Here is a 19,396-nt window from a genome sequence, read left to right as displayed (position 1 = left end):
GATCACCCTTAATCACTGCATGTCACCACGGACCTCCAATCCCGGCCGCAGCATAGTATATGGTCACGCAGGATACAGAGGGGCATTGGGAAACAGTCAGTGGGGCATTGGAAAACAGTCAGTGGGGCATTAGGATACAGTCGGTGGGGCGTTGGGATACAGTCAATGGGGCATTAGGAAACAGTCAGTGTAGCATTGGAAAACAGTCAGTGGGGCATTGGGATTCAGTCAGTGGGACATTGGGAAACAGTCAGTGGGGCATTGGGATACAGTCGGTGGGACATTGGGATACTGTCAGTGGGGCATTAGGATACAGTCGGTGGGGCATTGGGATACAGTCAATGGGGCATTAGGAAACAGTCAGTGTAGCATTGGAAAACAGTCAGTGGGGCATTGGGATTCAGTCAGTGGGACATTAGGAAACAGTCAGTGGGGCATTGGGATACAGTCGGTGGGGCATTGGGATACTGTCAGTGGGGCATTGGGATACTGTCGTTGGGGCATTGGGATACTGTCGTTGGGGCATTGGGATACTGTCAGTGGGGCATTGGGATACAGTCAGTGGGACATTACTCCCCCTAGTGTTTAAGAGTGGAAAATATCAAACTTTTAATTGTTTTTATATTTTTCTCAATTAAAAACAAATATTGTTTAAACATAACATTAAAGCATTAATACTTTATATTTTTTCAGTTATTGACAAGTTGTTTTTTTTTCACGACACCTTTCCTTTAACTATTAAGGCATTGATTAAAGGAATTGTCCAATACAAACAAGTTATTACCTATCTATGGAATGGATCCAGTACAGGGACCCTTATCAATCAACAGATCAGAGAATTTATATCCCATTTGGGGAACTTTTATCCCTCTTGTAAAATGCAGCTGTAGATCAGACACTCTACCACTCCGTTCTAATGGGAATATACATTTTCCATTTGTTGCAGACCCTCGCAGTCGAACACTCACAGCTCTGGATGGCACTGTTCACTATTATGTTTTCCTTGTCTAACCCCTTTAAGGGTGGCTTTGCACGTTGCAACATCGCACGTGCGATGTCGGTGGGGTCAAATCGAAAGTGACGCACATCCGGCGTCACTTTCGACATCGTTGTGTGTAAATTCTAGATGATACGATTAACGAGCGCAAAAGCGTCGTTATCGTATCATCGGTGCAGGCTCCGACTTTTCCATAATTATGCTGCCGCGACAGGTACGATGTAGTTCCTCGTTCCTGCGGCAGCACACATCGCTGTGTGTTACGCCGCAGGAGCAAGGAACTTCACCTTACCTGCCGCTGGCGGCTCTACGGAAGGAAGGAGGTGGGCGGGATGTTTACATCCTGCTCATCTCCGCCCCTCCGCCGCTATTGGCCGCCTGCCATGTGACGTCGCTATGATGCAACACGACCCGCCCCCTTAAGAAGGAGGCGGGTTGCCGGCCATAACGACGGTCGCAGGGCAGGTGAGTGCATGTGAAGCTGGCATAGCAATAATTTTCGCTACGCCAGCAATCACAAGATATCGTACCTGCGACGGGGGCGGGGACTATCGCATGCGACATCGCAGCATAGGCTTGCTCTTCTTCTCAGTGACGTCAACGCTCATCAGTCTCCCAGGTCTTGCTGTGCTTTGCATGACTCGGTAGTGACTTTTAGGATACGCTGACATTTGTGTATACATTGGACGGGTGCTATCCAATGTTATACTAGGTGGCAGTACAGATCAGCATTAATTTCATATGACGATTCAGCATAAGCAAAAAATCACAACGTGCTGCGATTGGAAGTGTATCTCAGATCATGCGCACCCTTACAAGTCTATGAGTGCTTGTGAAACAGACTGCGATGATGCTATCTAAGTGCAGTCTAATATACACGGAGACAAGAAATAGAGAAGATGGAGAGATTAAGCTCTCCCTCTTCTCTGCACCTGAGATCCAATTCTCACAGTAGAATTACGCTCGGCTCACGCTCGCAGCAGAGTTTGAGCTGAGTGTCATTACCATATTGCATACGACTCTCTCACATCGGAACTTTCTGCCATTGTGACCACAGTGTTACAGTTTAAGTCTATGGAGCATATTAATAAAGACTTTCGGCTCAATCATAGAGAACAGAGTGACCCAGATAGTGTGAAGAGCGGTAACATTATTGAGAATAGCAGAACATTCTGGATAACTGAGAAAGTGATGGTAGATGAGTATGTTAATATACACTACATTACACGATATACACATATACACAGATTTAATGAAAATATTTTTTTTTTTATGGCTGTACATCTTTAAAAGTTAAGTGCAGAAGAAGACCAGGAATGCTGACCTTGGGGTGCCTTAACTCATTAAAGGACCTTTCATAAGTTTTAGACTCATTTTCACAGCTCTTTTACATTCTTACTTCTATGTACGCATCCGTATTCCGGGCCTTTTTCCTAGGTTAAGGAATTTTTAAATGTACTAGTTGAAGTTTCAATCAGTGTTACACTCTAACTCCTTCACTATTTATTCGATTGTCTCACTTTTTATTTTGTGTCCTAGTCACAAGGTTTTTTTAGGGTGCAGATTCCTTATGGGGAACCCATCTGATCGGTCTAGGAGGGAGAATTTGGCCATCAGGTTTTGCCGCCACAAACAAATTTTTGGATCTTCACCTCCGAAAAGAGAGGCTAAGCTGAGCTCCTATTTCCACTGGGATGGCAGCCCAGACGGACGCTGAAAGTACATAAGCTTTTACGAAAGGAGGCCACAGATTCCTGACCTTTTAGTCCAGAGTGTTGGGAATGGGTTTTTGGAGGGACATTTTCCCTTTTGAAGTAGGAAATTTTAGTCTGCATCCAAGTACACTTATATGGTGGCACTGTTCACTTTTTTTAAAGAGAGGAATTCTCAAGTTAGTATCTTCAGGAGTGCATTGCTTTAAGCCCCAGCTCCCTGCCTTGCTATGGATGGTGTGCCACTGAAAATTGTCAGTGAACTGTGGGTTCTCTCAATGATCCATTGAAAGTGCTATGAGCAAGCTGTAAAGCAAAGAGCCTAGTTTCCCCATGTATGCTTTTCCTAGCTAACTGATCAGAATTATGTTACATAGTTGCAGGTATCAAGCTGTACACCATAAACTTAAAAATTCCCTCCATTCTTGAGGGTATTTTAATAAGGTTAAATTGCAAAATTGAGTGTGTTTACAATCACTTTACAATTTAGGTCATTTATGAACTTGACACATCCTTGTGTAAAGGGTGCTTTACACGCTGCAACATCGCTAACGATATATCGTTGGGGTCACGTCGTTAGTGACGCACATCCGGCGTTGTTAGCGACATCGCAGCGGGGGACACCAAGGAGCGACAATCAATGAGCGCAAAAACGTGAAAAATCGTTGCTTGTTGACACGTCGCTCCTTTTCCAAATATCGTTGCTGCTGCAGGTACGATGTTGTTCGTCATTCCTGCGGCTGCACACATCGCTATGTGTGACACAGCAGGAACGACAAACATCTCCTTACCTGCGTCCACCGGCAATGAGGAAGGAAGGAGGTGGGCGGCATGTTCCGGCCGCTCATCTCTGCCCCACCTCTGCTATTGGACAGCTGCCGTGTGACATCGCTGTGACGCTGCACGATCCGCCCCCTTAGAAAGGAGGTGGATCACCGGCCAGAGCAACATTGCTGGGAAGGTAAGTCCGTGTGACGGGTGTTAGCGATGTTGTGCGCCACGGGCAGCGGTTTACCCGTGACACACAACCGACGGGGGCGGGTACGCTCGCTAGCGATATTGGTACCGATATCGCAGCGTGTAAAGTACCCTTAAGATTGAGAGTACTAGCACACTTGCGTATAAAGAATTGGTTTCATTCTCAACCATGAAAGTCAGGCGCGTGAAATCCATTTGGTATTCCATATGTCATGCAAGTGCTATGGGATTGTGCAGTTTTTTTTCTCACTTAGTATCCGTATGCAATGCATATACCATCCATATTATTCTACAATCATTTACAGGACCATTTACAGTGTTCTGTGCTACAGAATGGTAATGTATCTCTAAAAAATGAACAGCATATGGATGATCTATGTGCCATCCTTTTTTTTTCTCGCACCCATAGATTTACCCTGCCGAGTCTTGTCCGATATACGTGGCAATACGCAGCATGCCGTGAGTTTTTCCTAATACCTATTACTGCTGAGGAAATCGCAGATCAGCACTGCCTTATTGAATAATATTGGTTATGCAATTTTTGTCTCGAATTGCACTCGTTTGTTTTATACGCAACTGTGAGCGAAACCCTAAAGCACAAAATAAAAAAAGACGTGTTCCAGTTATGAGACTCCAACATGCATGGTGGCATCCCAAAACGCTCCATAGCAGCTGTTAAGGCCACGTCACACACAGAGATAAATCTTTGGCAGATCTGTGGTTGCAGTAAAATCATGGACATATTGTTCCATTTGTACACGGCCACAAACCTGGCACTGATTGTCCACAATTTCACTGCAACCACAGATCTGCCGCAGATTTATCTGTGTGTGACAAGGCCTTTAGTCTCAGACAGTGAGATCTATTGAGTTTTTGCGTTTTATACTAAAGTGCTACTTCCATCAGTTACTTATCGGTAACATTATTATAGCACTTCTACCATTTAACCGCTGGTGTGTTTTTTTTTAATAAAAACTGCATCCATAGGTAGGTGATACCGTTGGTATTTTTTAAATTCTTTAAATAATGAAATCTACTGCTAAGAATTTTTTTAAAAAAATAATGTAATTTTCAGTTATTCTAAGTCTGGCTCATACAGAAAAACAAAGCAATTTACGTCCCTGGCTTTTTTTTCATCAGTACATTGCAATGCTCCTTATTGTATATCTTTGTCTGGTTAATTACTATTACAGCAAATGTCGTACCCTACATTTAAGAACATGCAGACGCAGACACTACAGATTGTCGTGAACTTTCTGTCTCACATCAGCTTTGGATGATTTAACAATTTATATTAAAACTGGCGACATTGTAACATTTCCAATAAAAGTGCACTAGCCATTGCCACTAACAAGATTATAGAGGCGATATTTATTTCCCATGGGATTGCACTTGTATTCTTAATAAGTGAATTCCAATATGTTTCTTTGTTTGCTTGCTTGTTTGTATAAACCTCTGATTGATTTATCTACCTATTGAGCAGATGGCTTTAGAGTCTAAATAGCCTGACCATTTTTATGTTTTGGAGTTACAATGGAGTGGATAATATCTATTCACTTTTGGTCTGTTTCAGTAGTTTTTATTTTTTATCCTGAGACAGAAACTGTTTTCTTCAGGTATTACTGGGAAATAAGTAATGTTTGTAATTTTATCTCAGAGCTTCAGCTTATTCTCCTATATGTTTTAGCTGTCCTGTGAACTCCAGGACTCTTTGAAAGTCCCAGGGTAATTCACAAATTTTGTAGATGGAACAAACATACAAGTGGCATCATGGAATTGATTAAAAATTATATTACTTTGTATTATTCGTTTTTTTTTTTGTTTTTTTTGTTATTACACTAGAACCTTGGTTTACTAGAACAATCCGTTCTGGAAGTGTGCTTGTAAACCAAATTACTCGTCTAGCAAAGCAAAATTTCCCGTAGGAAATAATTGCAGCTCAGACAATTCGTTCCACAACTTGTGCAATGTCCCATCCTGGTCCCCTATTGTGCCATTCCACACACGCACAAACACACGCACACATATTATGCTCACCTTACTCTCTGTTCCCTCGGCGGTCTCCTGGTTCTTGTAGTCCGCATATATGTGTATCCGGTAACCATCGCGACCGATGCAGGAGCTTCCACAGTCAGCACTTCAACAGCAGATGTCATATGCAGGTGCCGCTTGCCTCTGATTGGCCAGCACGCTGACGTCAAAGGCATGAGCCACTTGCCTCTGATTGGTCAGCGCATTGCCTTTGTGAAGCAGCTGACAGCGGAAGTTCCTCCATCGTCGCGATGGTTACCAGATACAGATACTGTACCTGCGGACTACAAGAACCAGGAGGCCGCCGAAGGAACGGAGGGTAAGCTGAGCATAATATGTGTGTGTGTGTGTGTTTGTGTATGTTTATGTGTGTTTGCTGTGACTCGTTCTTGCAGTCCGCACAATGTGAAAGTACGGAACCGGAAGTGTGTGCAGTGAGTATTTGCTCATATAGCAAAGCATTGCTCGTAAACTGAGTTACAAATTTACAACAAGCTTTGCTCGTATAGCAAAATACTCGCACACCAAATTACTCGTAAACCGAGGTTCCACTGTAATTTAAAGATATATGCATTATTGACAAAAAGTATATTGGCTTACTCACTGAATTTAGATTATTCATTCAGTTCCACTGCCCAGGTGTATGACATCCACTCCTGAAGTATACAGTCTGATTTTAGAAACATTTGTGTAAAGCCTCATTGAGAGTCCCGTGGATATTGGTCTGATCTCATACCACAATGGATGAACTAGCCACTGGTCTCCCAACTTGAGCATAACAGCCTAACAAAAATATATGAAGCTGTCAAGCTCAAGTCTGGAGAGCCGCCACCAGTCTGTGCTGTAGTTGTTCGCGCTCAAATCTATTGGCATGGGTGTCAGAATGAGCCTTAATACCTGAGCATGACAGCCTCATAGAAATATGTCAAGCTGTCAAGCTTAGGTCTGGAGGACCACGGCCAGTCTATGCTTTAGTGGGCACAGATATCAGAATTAGCCTTAGAATGAACCTTAAGATCTGAGCACGACACTCTCACAGAAATAAATGAAGCTGTCAAGCTCAGGTCTGGAAAGCCGTGGCCAGTCCGTGTTCGGATCAGTTGGCACGGACATCAGAATGAGTCTTAGAATTAGCCTTAAAATCTGAGCATGACACCCTCACAGAAATATATGAAACTGATAAGTTTGGGTCTGGAGAGCCACAGACAGTCTGTGTTGTAGTGGTCCATGCTTTGACCGAATGGCACAGACGTCAGAATTAGCCTTAAGTTGAGTCATTCTAAAGAGTTCACCTATACCTAAATATTCCACAATCAACTACTAGTAGTATTGTTGAAATGTGGGAGCATTTAGGAATCATAATAACTAAGCCACGGAGTGACAGACCACATACAGTTACAGATCATGGTCACTGAGTGCTATGAAGCACATAGTGCATAAAAGCCACCAACTGTTCACCTGGAGCTTCAACCAATGGGTTTCCATAACCAAGTAGCTTCATGCAGGTTTTCCATCACCAAGCAGAGTGCCAAGCATCGGATGGAGTAGTGTTAGGCATGCCACTCCTTGACTCTGCACCAGTGAAAATGGAAAATATGTTCTGTGAAGTGATAAATCATGCTTTTCTATCTTGCAATCTTATGGACTTATCTGGGTTTGGAGAATACCAGGAGAATAATATCTACCTGTCGGCATTGTGCCACCTATAACGTTTGGCGGAGGAAAGATGGAGTTAATTTTCAGGAGTGTCCAAGTACTCTTATTTGTAATCATGTGATATCTTTAGCATGCCAAAACCTTTTGGACAATTGTATACTACAAATTTTTTTAGGACATTTTGGGAACTGCCTGTTTCTCGTTTATCATGGTTTTGCCCTCTCATTCAATCTTAGCGTCTGTCACCACTAATGCATAAACTCCCCCAAACACAATCTAGTGGAATATATTTGTATTACATTATATAGAGCAAGATATCAGACAGTGGCAGGTGAGAGACTGGAAATAAAGAAAACATAAATCTGTAATTTTATAAAAAATATCACACTCTTTTCTTTCTTTAATGGTAATAAAATTAAAAAATAGAAAAAAATGCACTTTTGATATTGCCAAGTCCATAAAAGTCCAACCTAGAAAAAAAAAAATATATAAAATGAATTATCCTGTATGGTAAACACTATTGATAAGCGAGCATTACCATGCTACCATTATACTCTAGTAATGCCCAAACACTTGTTTCATGTACTGAGCAGCCGTGCATGGTAGTGCTCGCTCATCACTAGAAAACACTTCTATGAGAAAACAGGAGAAATGCCAGAATTGTCCTTTTTTAGTCACTACATACCAATAAAATATGCAATAAACAACTGTCAAAATGTCATATGTACCCCATAATGCTATCAATGCAAATGTCAGCTTGCTTTGCAGAAAAGAAGCCCTCCTATATCTTCATTGACAAAAAATAATAAAAAGTTACAGGCAACAGAATACAGCAGCACAAATTTCAGATTTTTTTTTTCATCAATTAAATAAGAAAACTATATTTTGTATAACCACAATTGTAGTGACATAATGAATCATATTGCGAGGTCATTTTTACTGTACAATGAATGTCATAACATTAACACACTGAGGCCCCCTTCACACATCAGTGAAAAACACTGACGTTCTTCACTGACGTGTAAAACACGCACATGTCCCTCTGTGTTCCGTGATTCATGGCACACGTGGGTTGTACATGTGCAATCTGTGATCAGTGATTGCAAATGGACATTACTCACCTGCCTTCACTACTGCTGTCCATGGTGCTGAACTCCTCGGCTTTGCAGCGTCCGCCCACCGCTCTCTGCAGCTACTTCCGGGTCGGCTGTTCCTGCTTTCGTGAATATTCATGAGCCGGGCAGGAGCTGCAGAGAGCGGAGGCTGCACAGTGCATCGCTGGAAAGCTTAGTTGAAAATGTTTATTATTTTATATGTCAGTGTTTTTCTGGTACGTGTTTCACGGATCACACACAGATCACACCATAGTGTGGTCCATGGGTCATCAGTGATGTCAGGAAAAAATGGACTGGTCTCCATACAGAATCACGGACACGCGTGTACGCTGCACGGAGACACGTTCAGTGAAAAATCACTGATGTGTGAGCAGACCCATTGATTATAATGCGTCTGCATATGTCAGTGATTCTGGTATGTATAAGGCCCGTTTCACACGTCAGTGAAAAACACAGACGTTTTTCACTGGCGTGTAAAACACGCACATGTGCCTGCGTGTGCCGAAAATCACGGCACACGTGGGTTGTCTAAGTGCAATCCGGGCTCCGTTCTCCGTGGCCCGTGATTGCACTTAGAGATTCACTCACCTGCGCCCGCTCCCGCTGTCCATGGTGCTGATCGCTCCCGCGACGCAGCATCCGGCCGGCGGTGACCCCCGCAGCAGCTGCTTCCGGGTTGGCTGTGTCGCGCATAATGAATATGCGCGACAGTAATCAGCCGGCTTAGAAGCAGCAGGGAGAACGGGCTGCAGAGGACATCGCTGGACGCCGGGTGAGTTAAAATGTTTTTTATTTTAAAAGCACGTTTTTTTCTGGCACGTGTTTCACGGACCACAGCACTGCGTGGTCCGTGGAACATCAGTGATGCCAGAAAAAAAAAGACATGTCTCCGTGCAGCAATCACGCACACGCGGGTACGCTGCACAGAGACACGTGCAGTGAAAACTCACTGACGTGTGAGCAGACCCATTCATTATAATGGGTCTGCGTATGTCAGTGATTCTGGTACGTTTAAAAAAAAGCACAAACGTACCAGAATCACTGACATGTGAAAGGGGTCTAAAAAAAAGCACATACGTTCCAGAATCACTGACGTGTGAAGGGGGCCTGAAAGCTATGATGGAATTGTATTTTTTTGTAATTTCACTTCCCATTTTTCGATACTGTATATTGAATGGTAAGGGGAAAATAAATATCATTCCTCACACAATGGCCTCCAAGACTTCTCTCGAGTATCCCTCATCCTCTGGAATTCTGTGCCCCTAAATGTCTGATTATTCACCACATCTGGAATTTTCAGCTGGAGCTTGAAAACCCATCTCTTCAGAAAGCTTTCAGCCTACAATGACCCCGCTGTTACCTCACCACTGTAGGTACCGCATTATCCTGTAGACCATATGCCCGCAAAGGCCAGGGCTGGCTCCTATCTGTACCGGTCTGTCAATGTTTGTTTTGTTCATTGTCTTTTATATTTGTATTTTGTATGTAAACCCCTTTTGACCTGTACAGCACCATGGAATCAATGGTGCTCTAAAAATAAATAATAGTTCAAAATGGCAACTCAACTCACAAAAATGAAGCCCACTTACAACTATGTTGATAGTAAAATAAAATAAGGTATGGCTCTCTGAAGAAAGGTAAGGAAAAAGAAAAACACAACAACATAAAGCAACCCAGTCAAGAAGGGGTTAATTCTATTTGATATCTCCAATTATCCACTATTGGCTGTTACAACATTGACTCATATTTGTCAATAGTGACAGAAATGTCAAATTCTAATATAAATGAATATACAGTATCAATAAGTTTCAGCTTAATTAATTAAAATGACGCGTGCCACTTTATTGCTACATTTTTGCTTCGTTTATCAAAATTGCCTACAGGACATAGGTCCTTACTGTCCCTATCATCTAATTATAGCACAGCTTTCATGATTGCTTAGCATTGACAGGCTGTGTTTAAATGTCCAGGAATCATCAGCTAGAATGGATCCTGCAGAGATCTGGTGGCAAAAAAGATCTGCAGAGACAACTGTTTTGTCCATTTTTAAAAAACTGATTTCAGCCGGATCCATTTTTTTAAAAGTCAAATGCATTTGAAAAACATACTCAGAAACACAATGAAAAACACTCCAGAAATGTAGCTAATTGTTGCAGAAATCAGCAAATCTTCAACATCAAAAACTGACCGATATTTATCATGGGGATGTAGCCTCAGGCCTCTGCCACATTCACATGAAAATCATGCACGTGCCAAGAGACACGTATTTCCCCTGCATGTTGCGTGCAGGTAAGTACGTGTCTCTGGTACGTGCGGGACACGTGTGTTCTACGTGTGCTATACGCAATAGCACACGTAGAACCGGTAATTAACATGCTCACCTGGTTCTTCCTGCTGTCCGTGGTGTTGATCCTCAGTCTCCAGCCCTCCCGTCTCCCCGCTGCTGCTGCTGCCAGGCAGTGAAGTGAATATTCTATGAGATTAATGAGCGGCAGTCGACAGCAAGTGGCAGTAGCGGCAGAGACAGGAGGGCTGGAGAAGGTGAGTAAATGTTTTTTTTTTTTTCCACTGACATGTGTTTTTTCTCCGGCGCGTGTCACACGGGACCGCATCCACACTACACCCATGTGGTACAGGTGCGGGCCGTGTGACACCCGTGCTGCGGGAGAAAACACTGACATGTCAGCGCTTTGAAAAACGCACACAAGTACAAACGCACACGGACACACATTCCGTGTGGTTTTACGTGTGTGTGCCTGCTACAATAGGGTAGCATTGCTTAACGTGTCTCTGTGCCGGCGGCATGTATAAAAAATGACAAACACGTGCCGGCGGCACGGATGTGTGTTGCAGGCCTAAGGCTGGGTCTACAAAAGCATATCAGAATTATTTGTTTTATGTCCAGAAAAAAACGAAACGATTTTCCATCCATGTTGTCATCCATATTCAATCTGTATGTTCATTTTGGCTATCTGTATAGCATTTGTTTTTTACATGAAAATTTTAATAAATAAGAGTGAAAAACACATGACATAGGAATGTGATCAGGTTTTAATTGACCCCTTGACTTATAATGGTGAGCCTCACCCAAAATGGGTACCATAATGCCTGCTGAGATTTTTGATACACAGACAATTTGTCTGTGTGTAAACAAATAAATTTTGCATATAGACACTACAAAGATGTTCAATACTTTCATCTGAATGAATCCTAGAAGGGTTTTTTAATATCAGATTTTTGGCGGACTATCACTTGGATCAGGAATTAATAGTAGTTTGATGCTCGTCCAACTCTCAGCAGCACATCAAGGGGGTTGCCCCATGAACACAGAACATTTGAATCAATACACCGTGTGCAGAATTATTAGGCAAATGAGTATTTTGATCACATGATACTTTTTATACTTGTCCTACTCCAAGCTGTATAGGCTTGAGAGCCAACTACCAATTAAGTAAATCAGGTGGTGTGCATCTCTGTAATGAGGAGGGGTGTGGTGTAATGACATCAACACCCTATATAAGGTGTGCTTAATTATTAGGCAACTTATTTTCCTTTGGCAAAATGGGTCAGAAGAGAGATTTGACGGGCTCTGAAAAGTCCAAAATTGTGAGATGTCTTGCAGAGGGAAGCAGCAGTCTTGAAATTGCCAAACTTTTGAAGCGTGATCACAGAACAATCAAGTGTTTCATGGCAAATAGCCAACAGGGTCGCAAGAAGCGTGTTGGGCAAAAAAGGCGCAAAATAACTGCCCATGAATTGAGGAAAATCAATCGTGAAGCTGCCAAGATGCCATTTGCCACCAGTTTGACCATATTTCAGAGCTGCAATGTTACTGGAGTATCAAAAAGCACAAGGTGTGCCATACTCAGGGACATGGCCAAGGTAAGGAAGGCTGAAAAACGACCACCTTTGAACAAGAAACATAAGCTAAAATGTCAAGACTGGGCCAAGAAATATCTTAAGATTGATTTTTCAAAGGTTTTATGGACTGATGAAATGAGATTGACTCTTGATGGGCCAGATGGATGTGTGTCGCCCCTGCGTCAGCAGCCGGGCTGCTCGGATCCGGTTCCGCGGTGGCTCGAGAGGGCTCTGGACCCGAGGGTCATGCGGCTCCTTAAACGAAGGGGGGTTATGTACAGGGGATGGTGTGGAAAGTTCGTGACACCACCCATGGTGCGTGGTAAGGTGGAGTACCACCGCTGCGGTTGTGAGTACCCGGTGGCGATAGTGTGGGCAGCCAGGTGTTTAACCCCTCCACGGGTAGGGGAGATGCCCCGGGACTCGGTGATAGTGACGGGGATGTGCCGTTGGGATGGTAAGGGTCACTTGCGTACTCACTCAGTCCAATAATGCTGACACCGACAACTTTAGTAAACCAAAGTTCTGGACACCGCTGCCACTGAGGGGGAGCACACCTTAGTCCCATTTCTATTGGTGTTGCCTGTTAGTCCTTGACCTTTTCCCATGGCACTTTGTCTTCTAATTGGTCCCTTTAGTCTGAAACTAATCGGGTCCCCCTCCCCATTATGGCTAACTGAGGGAGCTTGCTCTCAGGGTTCACGCTTGGGATTTTCTGGACCGTATGTGTGGAAAGTCCTATCCCCCTCGTTGCGCTAGTACCCCGATTTTGGAGTGGGTGGAGAACGGATCTTGAAGGCTCCGTCCTCGTCGGGTAAATTGTCAGGACGCATGAAGCTACTCCCTGACCTAGGGTCCACGTGCCCCGTCATGCTCTGGCCCCTGCCCGGTGATGGCACAAGGCTGCTAGCTGTCCTCCTCGACTGTCCGTGCCCCTTGTCACGATCCCCTGCGACCAGGGTCCAGCTCCTACCAGGCCCAGACCAACGTCTGCTACCTAGTAGTTCCAAGGAGCCCAGCTCCTGACCTCTCTCTCTCTCCTCCAACACTACACTGCTCTCTCCTGACACTCCTGACCCCTTTTAACCAACCCCCCAAGTGGGTGACTCTATTCCACTCAGGCCGTCCACTGGTGTGTCTGGTGGGTGTGGTGCAGAGTGTTCCTAGGATTTTGATTAGCTGTTCTTGGCAACACCAAAGGTTAGGGACCCGTAACCAAGTAGGATGTGGATATTAAACAGAAGGGCAGATTGCACAGTACCCTGTGACGACCTGTTAGGCCAGGGCGTCACATTCCCCCTTGGTTAAACATAGCTCGTCCCCGAGCTACAGGACATCAGAAATTATTTTTTTTTTTAAACTGTAGAAAAAGGTAAGGAAAAAGGTAAAACATTTATTTACACATACAACCCACATCAGGGAAGACTCATCACTTAAATGTTACTCAACATTGTAGAGTTCATCTTCTCAATGGTGGGGCGCTACTGGTTTCAGTGGTAGCGGAGACTCAACCTGCTCCATTGCAGCCTCTTCCCACGACACTCCAGTCCCAATGTCCCGGATCCCATTAACCCGCCACCCAAACAGCCTGACCCGCTGCATACCTGTGGTGGGTCCGTGACTAGGTTAAGGTCTTGGGCATTGTGATAGACGACTCTGGTGGGCACAGAAGGTGCAACTATGTACAAAAACGCAAGTTCGTGATGGTCACAACCAGTCCTGTGACCGTAGTCCATTCTTACTATATATATAAACTCAACGAAGTCCATGTACCGGGTGTACACATTTTTTAACAATCTTCTTGTAAATCAGGTAACTTTCACTCTTTTCATTTAAACTGGTTGATTAGACACTTATTTACTAACATTTTCTATATGGAAAATAATAAACTATGGAAAACAATAAACACAGATACCTGTACTTCACACATTTGACCTGTACCGCTACCATCATCGCGGACGCCCGGCTGCAGAGGCCAGCATGACTTTGCTATAACTCAAAACATGCTGGTCTACCTCCAGGGCACAACAGCCCCACTCTTTCAACTTCTTTTGGTTGGTGCGGACAGCAATCTCCCATCGTCGCGGATCTTGGGTTGTCATCTCCATCTGTAACTTCTGGTTGTGTCGTTCCCAGTAGGGGGCGTCAGTGTCCAGCCTCAGCTCCCTAGCTGGCTCTGGCTTTAAGTGGACTCTTGCGGCCCCAACAGTCGTTGGGTCACCGTGCGGCAGTGGAACTGGTGGATCTCTAGGCTCCACTTCCACCTTTGCAGATTGAAGAATCGACTGCTCCGCAGTCGGGGTTGCAGGGTCCGGGTGCTCCGCCTCTGAACACGGGCCCGGTGATGCGGCCGGGTTGAGGGACAGAACCGGGGTTTCTGCAGCTGGGGCGTCATACGAAAGCACCGTAGGTTCCGCTGCCGGGGTAGTAGTGGGCAGCTCGATGTCCGCCGAGGATGGGGTTGGTGACAGTGGAGTGCTCACCGCGAGCGGGGGCGGTCTGGATCCCTCAGCCGCTGTGGCCAGATTTGGGCAAGTAGTAGGTAATGGGTTAACCGCTTAACCTCTCTTCATGATTTTTGGTGAGTTTTTGATGTTGCAGACTTTCTGCACCTTTTAGATAAATTAGTTGTCCTGCGTTTTTTTATTTAATTGATATTTATGGTCTTTTTTATTATTATTATTATTATTATTATAGCGCCATTTGTTCCATGGTGCTTTACATGTGGAAAGGGGTACATATAGTAGGGACAAGTACAATAATCATAAACAAAACAAGGCACAGACTAGTACAGGAAGATAGAGGACCCTGCCCGCGAGGGTTCAGTCTACAAGGGATGTGTGAGGATACAGTAAATGAGAGTAGAGATGGTCATTTTACATGCTTTTTTATCTAGTTTTTGGTGCTGAGTTTTTTGGGGTCTCATTTTGATATGCCATGTTTTAAATTACTCTGCTTTGCTTTTGACAAAACTTTACTAATACAGTCATGTGTTGAATACATGTATTTTTAGTATGTTTCGACAGAGGAAATCCACTAAAAACATGTGCATTTTTAATTGCAGATTGTCCTCATTTAATGCAATTTTACGGGGAAAATCCATACTCTGCGTACTCGCAAGGGAAAATGAAATGTTGCGAAATTCAAAAATGTGTCACAGCTTGGTTTACACAGTGTAAAAAAAGCTAAGCAGAAAGATTTCTATAAATCACATCCCCTGCTGAAACTGTAAGACTCTACTTTTTTTGCATGGTGAAAATCCGAAGGGTGAAAAAGTGAACAAAAACTTATTGTGGGAACTTAAAGGGAACCTGTCACCAGTTTTGGGGCATATAAGCTGCGGCCACCACCAGTGGGCTCTTATATACAGCATTCTAACATACTGTATATAAGAGCCCAGGCCACTGTGTAGAATGTAAAAATTGCTTTATAATACTTACCTAAACGGTCGCTGTGGTGGAGTTGGGTCATACGGGCGTCTACGTCCTCCAGTGCCGGTGCCTCCTCTTTCGGTCATCTTTGTTGTCCTTCTTCTGAAACTCGGGTGCATGATGTGTCCTACGTCATCCACACTCGCCAGCATTGAGGTCCTGCACAGGCGCACTTTGAGCAGATCAAAGTATTGTAGTGCGCCTGCACGAGACTGGCGAGTATGTATGACGTAGACGCATCATGCTCACAGGCTTCAGAAGGAGGATGAAGAAGGCTGAAAGAGGAGGCGCCAGCACCGGACAACGGAGACGCCCTTATGGCCCAACTCCACTGCAGTGACCATTTAAGTATTATAAAGTGTTTTTTTATGTTCTACACAGGGTCCTGGGCTTTTATATACAGCATGTTAGAATGCTGTATATAAGAGCCCGTGGTGGTGGCCACAGCTTATAGTCGCAAATCTGGTGACAGGTTCCCTTTAACACAACAAGGGTCAGTAAGAAAATTGCATACTACATAGTAATTCACAGTGTCCCTACAAATTGAAATTCATGTTGTAATTGTATGTTAAAATCTGCATTAATATACATGCAAACTGGGATTAGTATTATGAAATATGTAAATCCAGGTTAAGGCTGTATTAAATGTTATGTCTTTTTTCTTTACAGGATTATACTTTGACAATGTATTTTCAGCAATACTGGAGGGACAAGAGATTAGCTTATACAGGAATCCCCCTCAACCTCACACTTGACAACCGAGTGGCAGATCAGCTGTGGGTTCCTGACACTTATTTTCTGAATGACAAAAAGTCTTTTGTACACGGTGTTACTGTAAAAAATCGGATGATCCGCCTGCACCCAGATGGGACTGTTCTGTATGGCTTAAGGTAAGGAAGGCTTTACCAGGCTCTAATTACTATATTTCTAGAATTTAATTACCGTAATTTTATATATCAGTAAATATTTTTTATTTGTTTTGTTGTTGTTGACACTGGCTATCATACTTATTCATTGTTCATATTCTTGATTGAACAGAAAGTCCATGATTTTCTTCTAGATCCTGCTTATACAGTTAGGTCCAGAAATATTTGGACAGTGACACAATTTTCGCGAGTTGGGCTCTGCATGCCACCACATTGGATTTGAAATGAAACCTCTACAACAGAATTCAAGTGCAGATTGTAACGTTTAATTTGAAGGTTTGAACAAAAATATCTGATAGAAATTGTAGGAATTGTACACATTTCTTTACAAACACTCCACATTTTAGGAGGTCAAAAGTAATTGGACAAATAAACCAAACCCAAACAAAATATTTTTATTTTCAATATTTTGTTGCGAATCCTTTGGAGGCAATCACTGCCTTAAGTCTGGAACCCATGGACATCACCAAACGCTGGGTTTCCTCCTTCTTAATGCTTTGCCAGGCCTTTACAGCCGCAGCCTTCAGGTCTTGCTTGTTTGTGGGTCTTTCCGTCTTAAGTCTGGATTTGAGCAAGTGAAATGCATGCTCAATTGGGTTAAGATCTGGAGATTGACTTGGCCATTGCAGAATGTTCCACTTTTTTGCACTCATGAACTCCTGGGTAGCTTTGGCTGTATGCTTGGGGTCATTGTCCATCTGTACTATGAAGCGCCGTCCGATCAACTTTGCGGCATTTGGCTGAATCTGGGCTGAAAGTATATCCCGGTACACTTCAGAATTCATCCGGCTACTCTTGTCTGCTCTAATGTCATCAATAACCACAAGTGACCCAGTGCCATTGAAAGCCATGCATGCCCATGCCATCACGTTGCCTCCACCATGTTTTACAGAGGATGTGGTGTGCCTTGGATCATGTGCCGTTCCCTTTCTTCTCCAAACTTTTTTCTTCCCATCATTCTGGTACAGGTTGATCTTTGTCTCATCTGTCCATAGAATACTTTTCCAGAACTGAGCTGGCTTCATGAGGTGTTTTTCAGCAAACTTAACTCTGGCCTGTCTATTTTTGGAATTGATGAATGGTTTGCATCTAGATGTGAACCCTTTGTATTTACTTTCATGGAGTCTTCTCTTCACTGTTGACTTAGAGACAGATACACCTACTTCACTGAGAGTGTTCTGGACTTCAGTTGATGTTGTGAACGGGTTCTTCTTCACCAAAGAAAGTATGCGGCGATCATCCACCACTGTTGTCATCCGTGGATGCCCAGGCCTTTTTGAGTTCCCAAGCTCACCAGTCAATTCCTTTTTTCTCAGAACCCGACTGTTGATTTTGCTACTCCAAGCATGTCTGCTATCTCTCTGATGGATTTTTTCTTTTTTTTCAGCCTCAGGATGTTCTGCTTCACCTCAATTGAGAGTTCCTTAGACCGCATGTTGTCTGGTCACAACAACAGCTTCCAAATGCAAAACCACACACCTGTAATCAACCCCAGACCTTTTAACTACTTCATTGATTACAGGTTAATGAGGGAGACGCCTTCAGAGTTAATTGCAGCCCTTAGAGTCCCTTGTCCAATTACTTTTGGTCCCTTGAAAAAGAGGAGGCTATGCATTACAGAGCTATGATTCCTAAACCCTTTCTCCGATTTGGATGTGAAAACTCTCATATTGCAGCTGGGAGTGTGCACTTGCAGCCCATATTATATATATAATTGTATTTCTGAACATATTTTTGTAAACAGCTAAAATAACAAAACTTGTGTCACTGTCCAAATATTTCTGGCCCTGACTGTATATCCTACGTCATTCACGTAAAATCAGAAAAGAGTCTGAATCTTTTGTTAAGAAGCATACTGTAACCAAAGCTGTAAACCTTTAAGGAAATCTGTCACCAGGCTTTTGCCACCTAATTTGAGAGCAACAGAATCTATGGGCAGAAACCCTGTGATACAGTATGTCCCTTATTGAGCTGCTTACTGCAATTTTGATAATCTCTTGCTCATAAAACAGTGATCTTATCTCTAGAGGATTAATAAATCTACTGACATGTGCTCCTTTATATTTATGAGCTCTGTATAATCCCGCCTCCAACACGGATTAGCATCGTTCTGCCTATGCACAGTGTACACAGTAAAATATTAAATTTACACAAATAAAATAGCGATTTGATAAAAAATACAACCAGAAGCCCAGTAATTTATACATCATTAGAATCAGAGTAATAAAAACTTGGTGATACTTTTGTTTTAAATTCAACATGTATTTGAAGTACAATTCTAAAAGTCAGTATTGATCCTTTAACGAGCCTTGCCATATGACTTAGGATATATACTAAGCCAAAAACTCCTATTGACTTTTAGGATTGCTACTTCCAATAGATGGAATTAGAGATGAAGTCTTCTTCCTCTCTGAAGAAGCAATTTTAATTTCCCAGAGGGGCATGTAAGGCATTTAAGTCCCCTCATGCTCTCTTGTCAGACCTGGCATGTCACTCTCCACAAGGATAAACCTTACTCCTTAGATCCCAGTGTAAAGGGTACTTTACACGTTGCGACATCGCTAGCGATTGCTAGCGATGACGCGAGCGATAGCACCCGCCCCCGTCGTTCCAGCGATATGTGGTGAACGCTGCCGTAGCGAACATTATCACTACGGCAGCGTCACATGCACATACCTGCTTAGCAACG

The 19,396-nt window shown here is 43.4% G+C and overlaps 1 protein-coding gene across 1 annotated transcript in view; it reads left to right on the top strand.

The window, feature by feature from the left end:
* Positions 1-19,396, top strand: part of GABRB3 (gamma-aminobutyric acid type A receptor subunit beta3) — a 364,589-nt gene that overhangs the window by 202,460 nt on the left and 142,733 nt on the right. Inside the window, exon 4 of the mRNA XM_075336609.1 lies at positions 16,451-16,671. Coding sequence (XP_075192724.1) covers positions 16,451-16,671 — 221 coding nt within the window. The remainder of the gene's footprint in view (positions 1-16,450; positions 16,672-19,396) is intronic.

The sequence above is a fragment of the Anomaloglossus baeobatrachus genome, chromosome 2, assembly GCF_048569485.1.
Source record: "Anomaloglossus baeobatrachus isolate aAnoBae1 chromosome 2, aAnoBae1.hap1, whole genome shotgun sequence".
In the NCBI taxonomy this organism is placed as follows: domain Eukaryota; kingdom Metazoa; phylum Chordata; class Amphibia; order Anura; family Aromobatidae; genus Anomaloglossus; species Anomaloglossus baeobatrachus.
The sequence above is the reverse complement of the archived record's forward strand: the minus strand, read 5'-3'. Positions and strand labels throughout refer to the sequence as shown.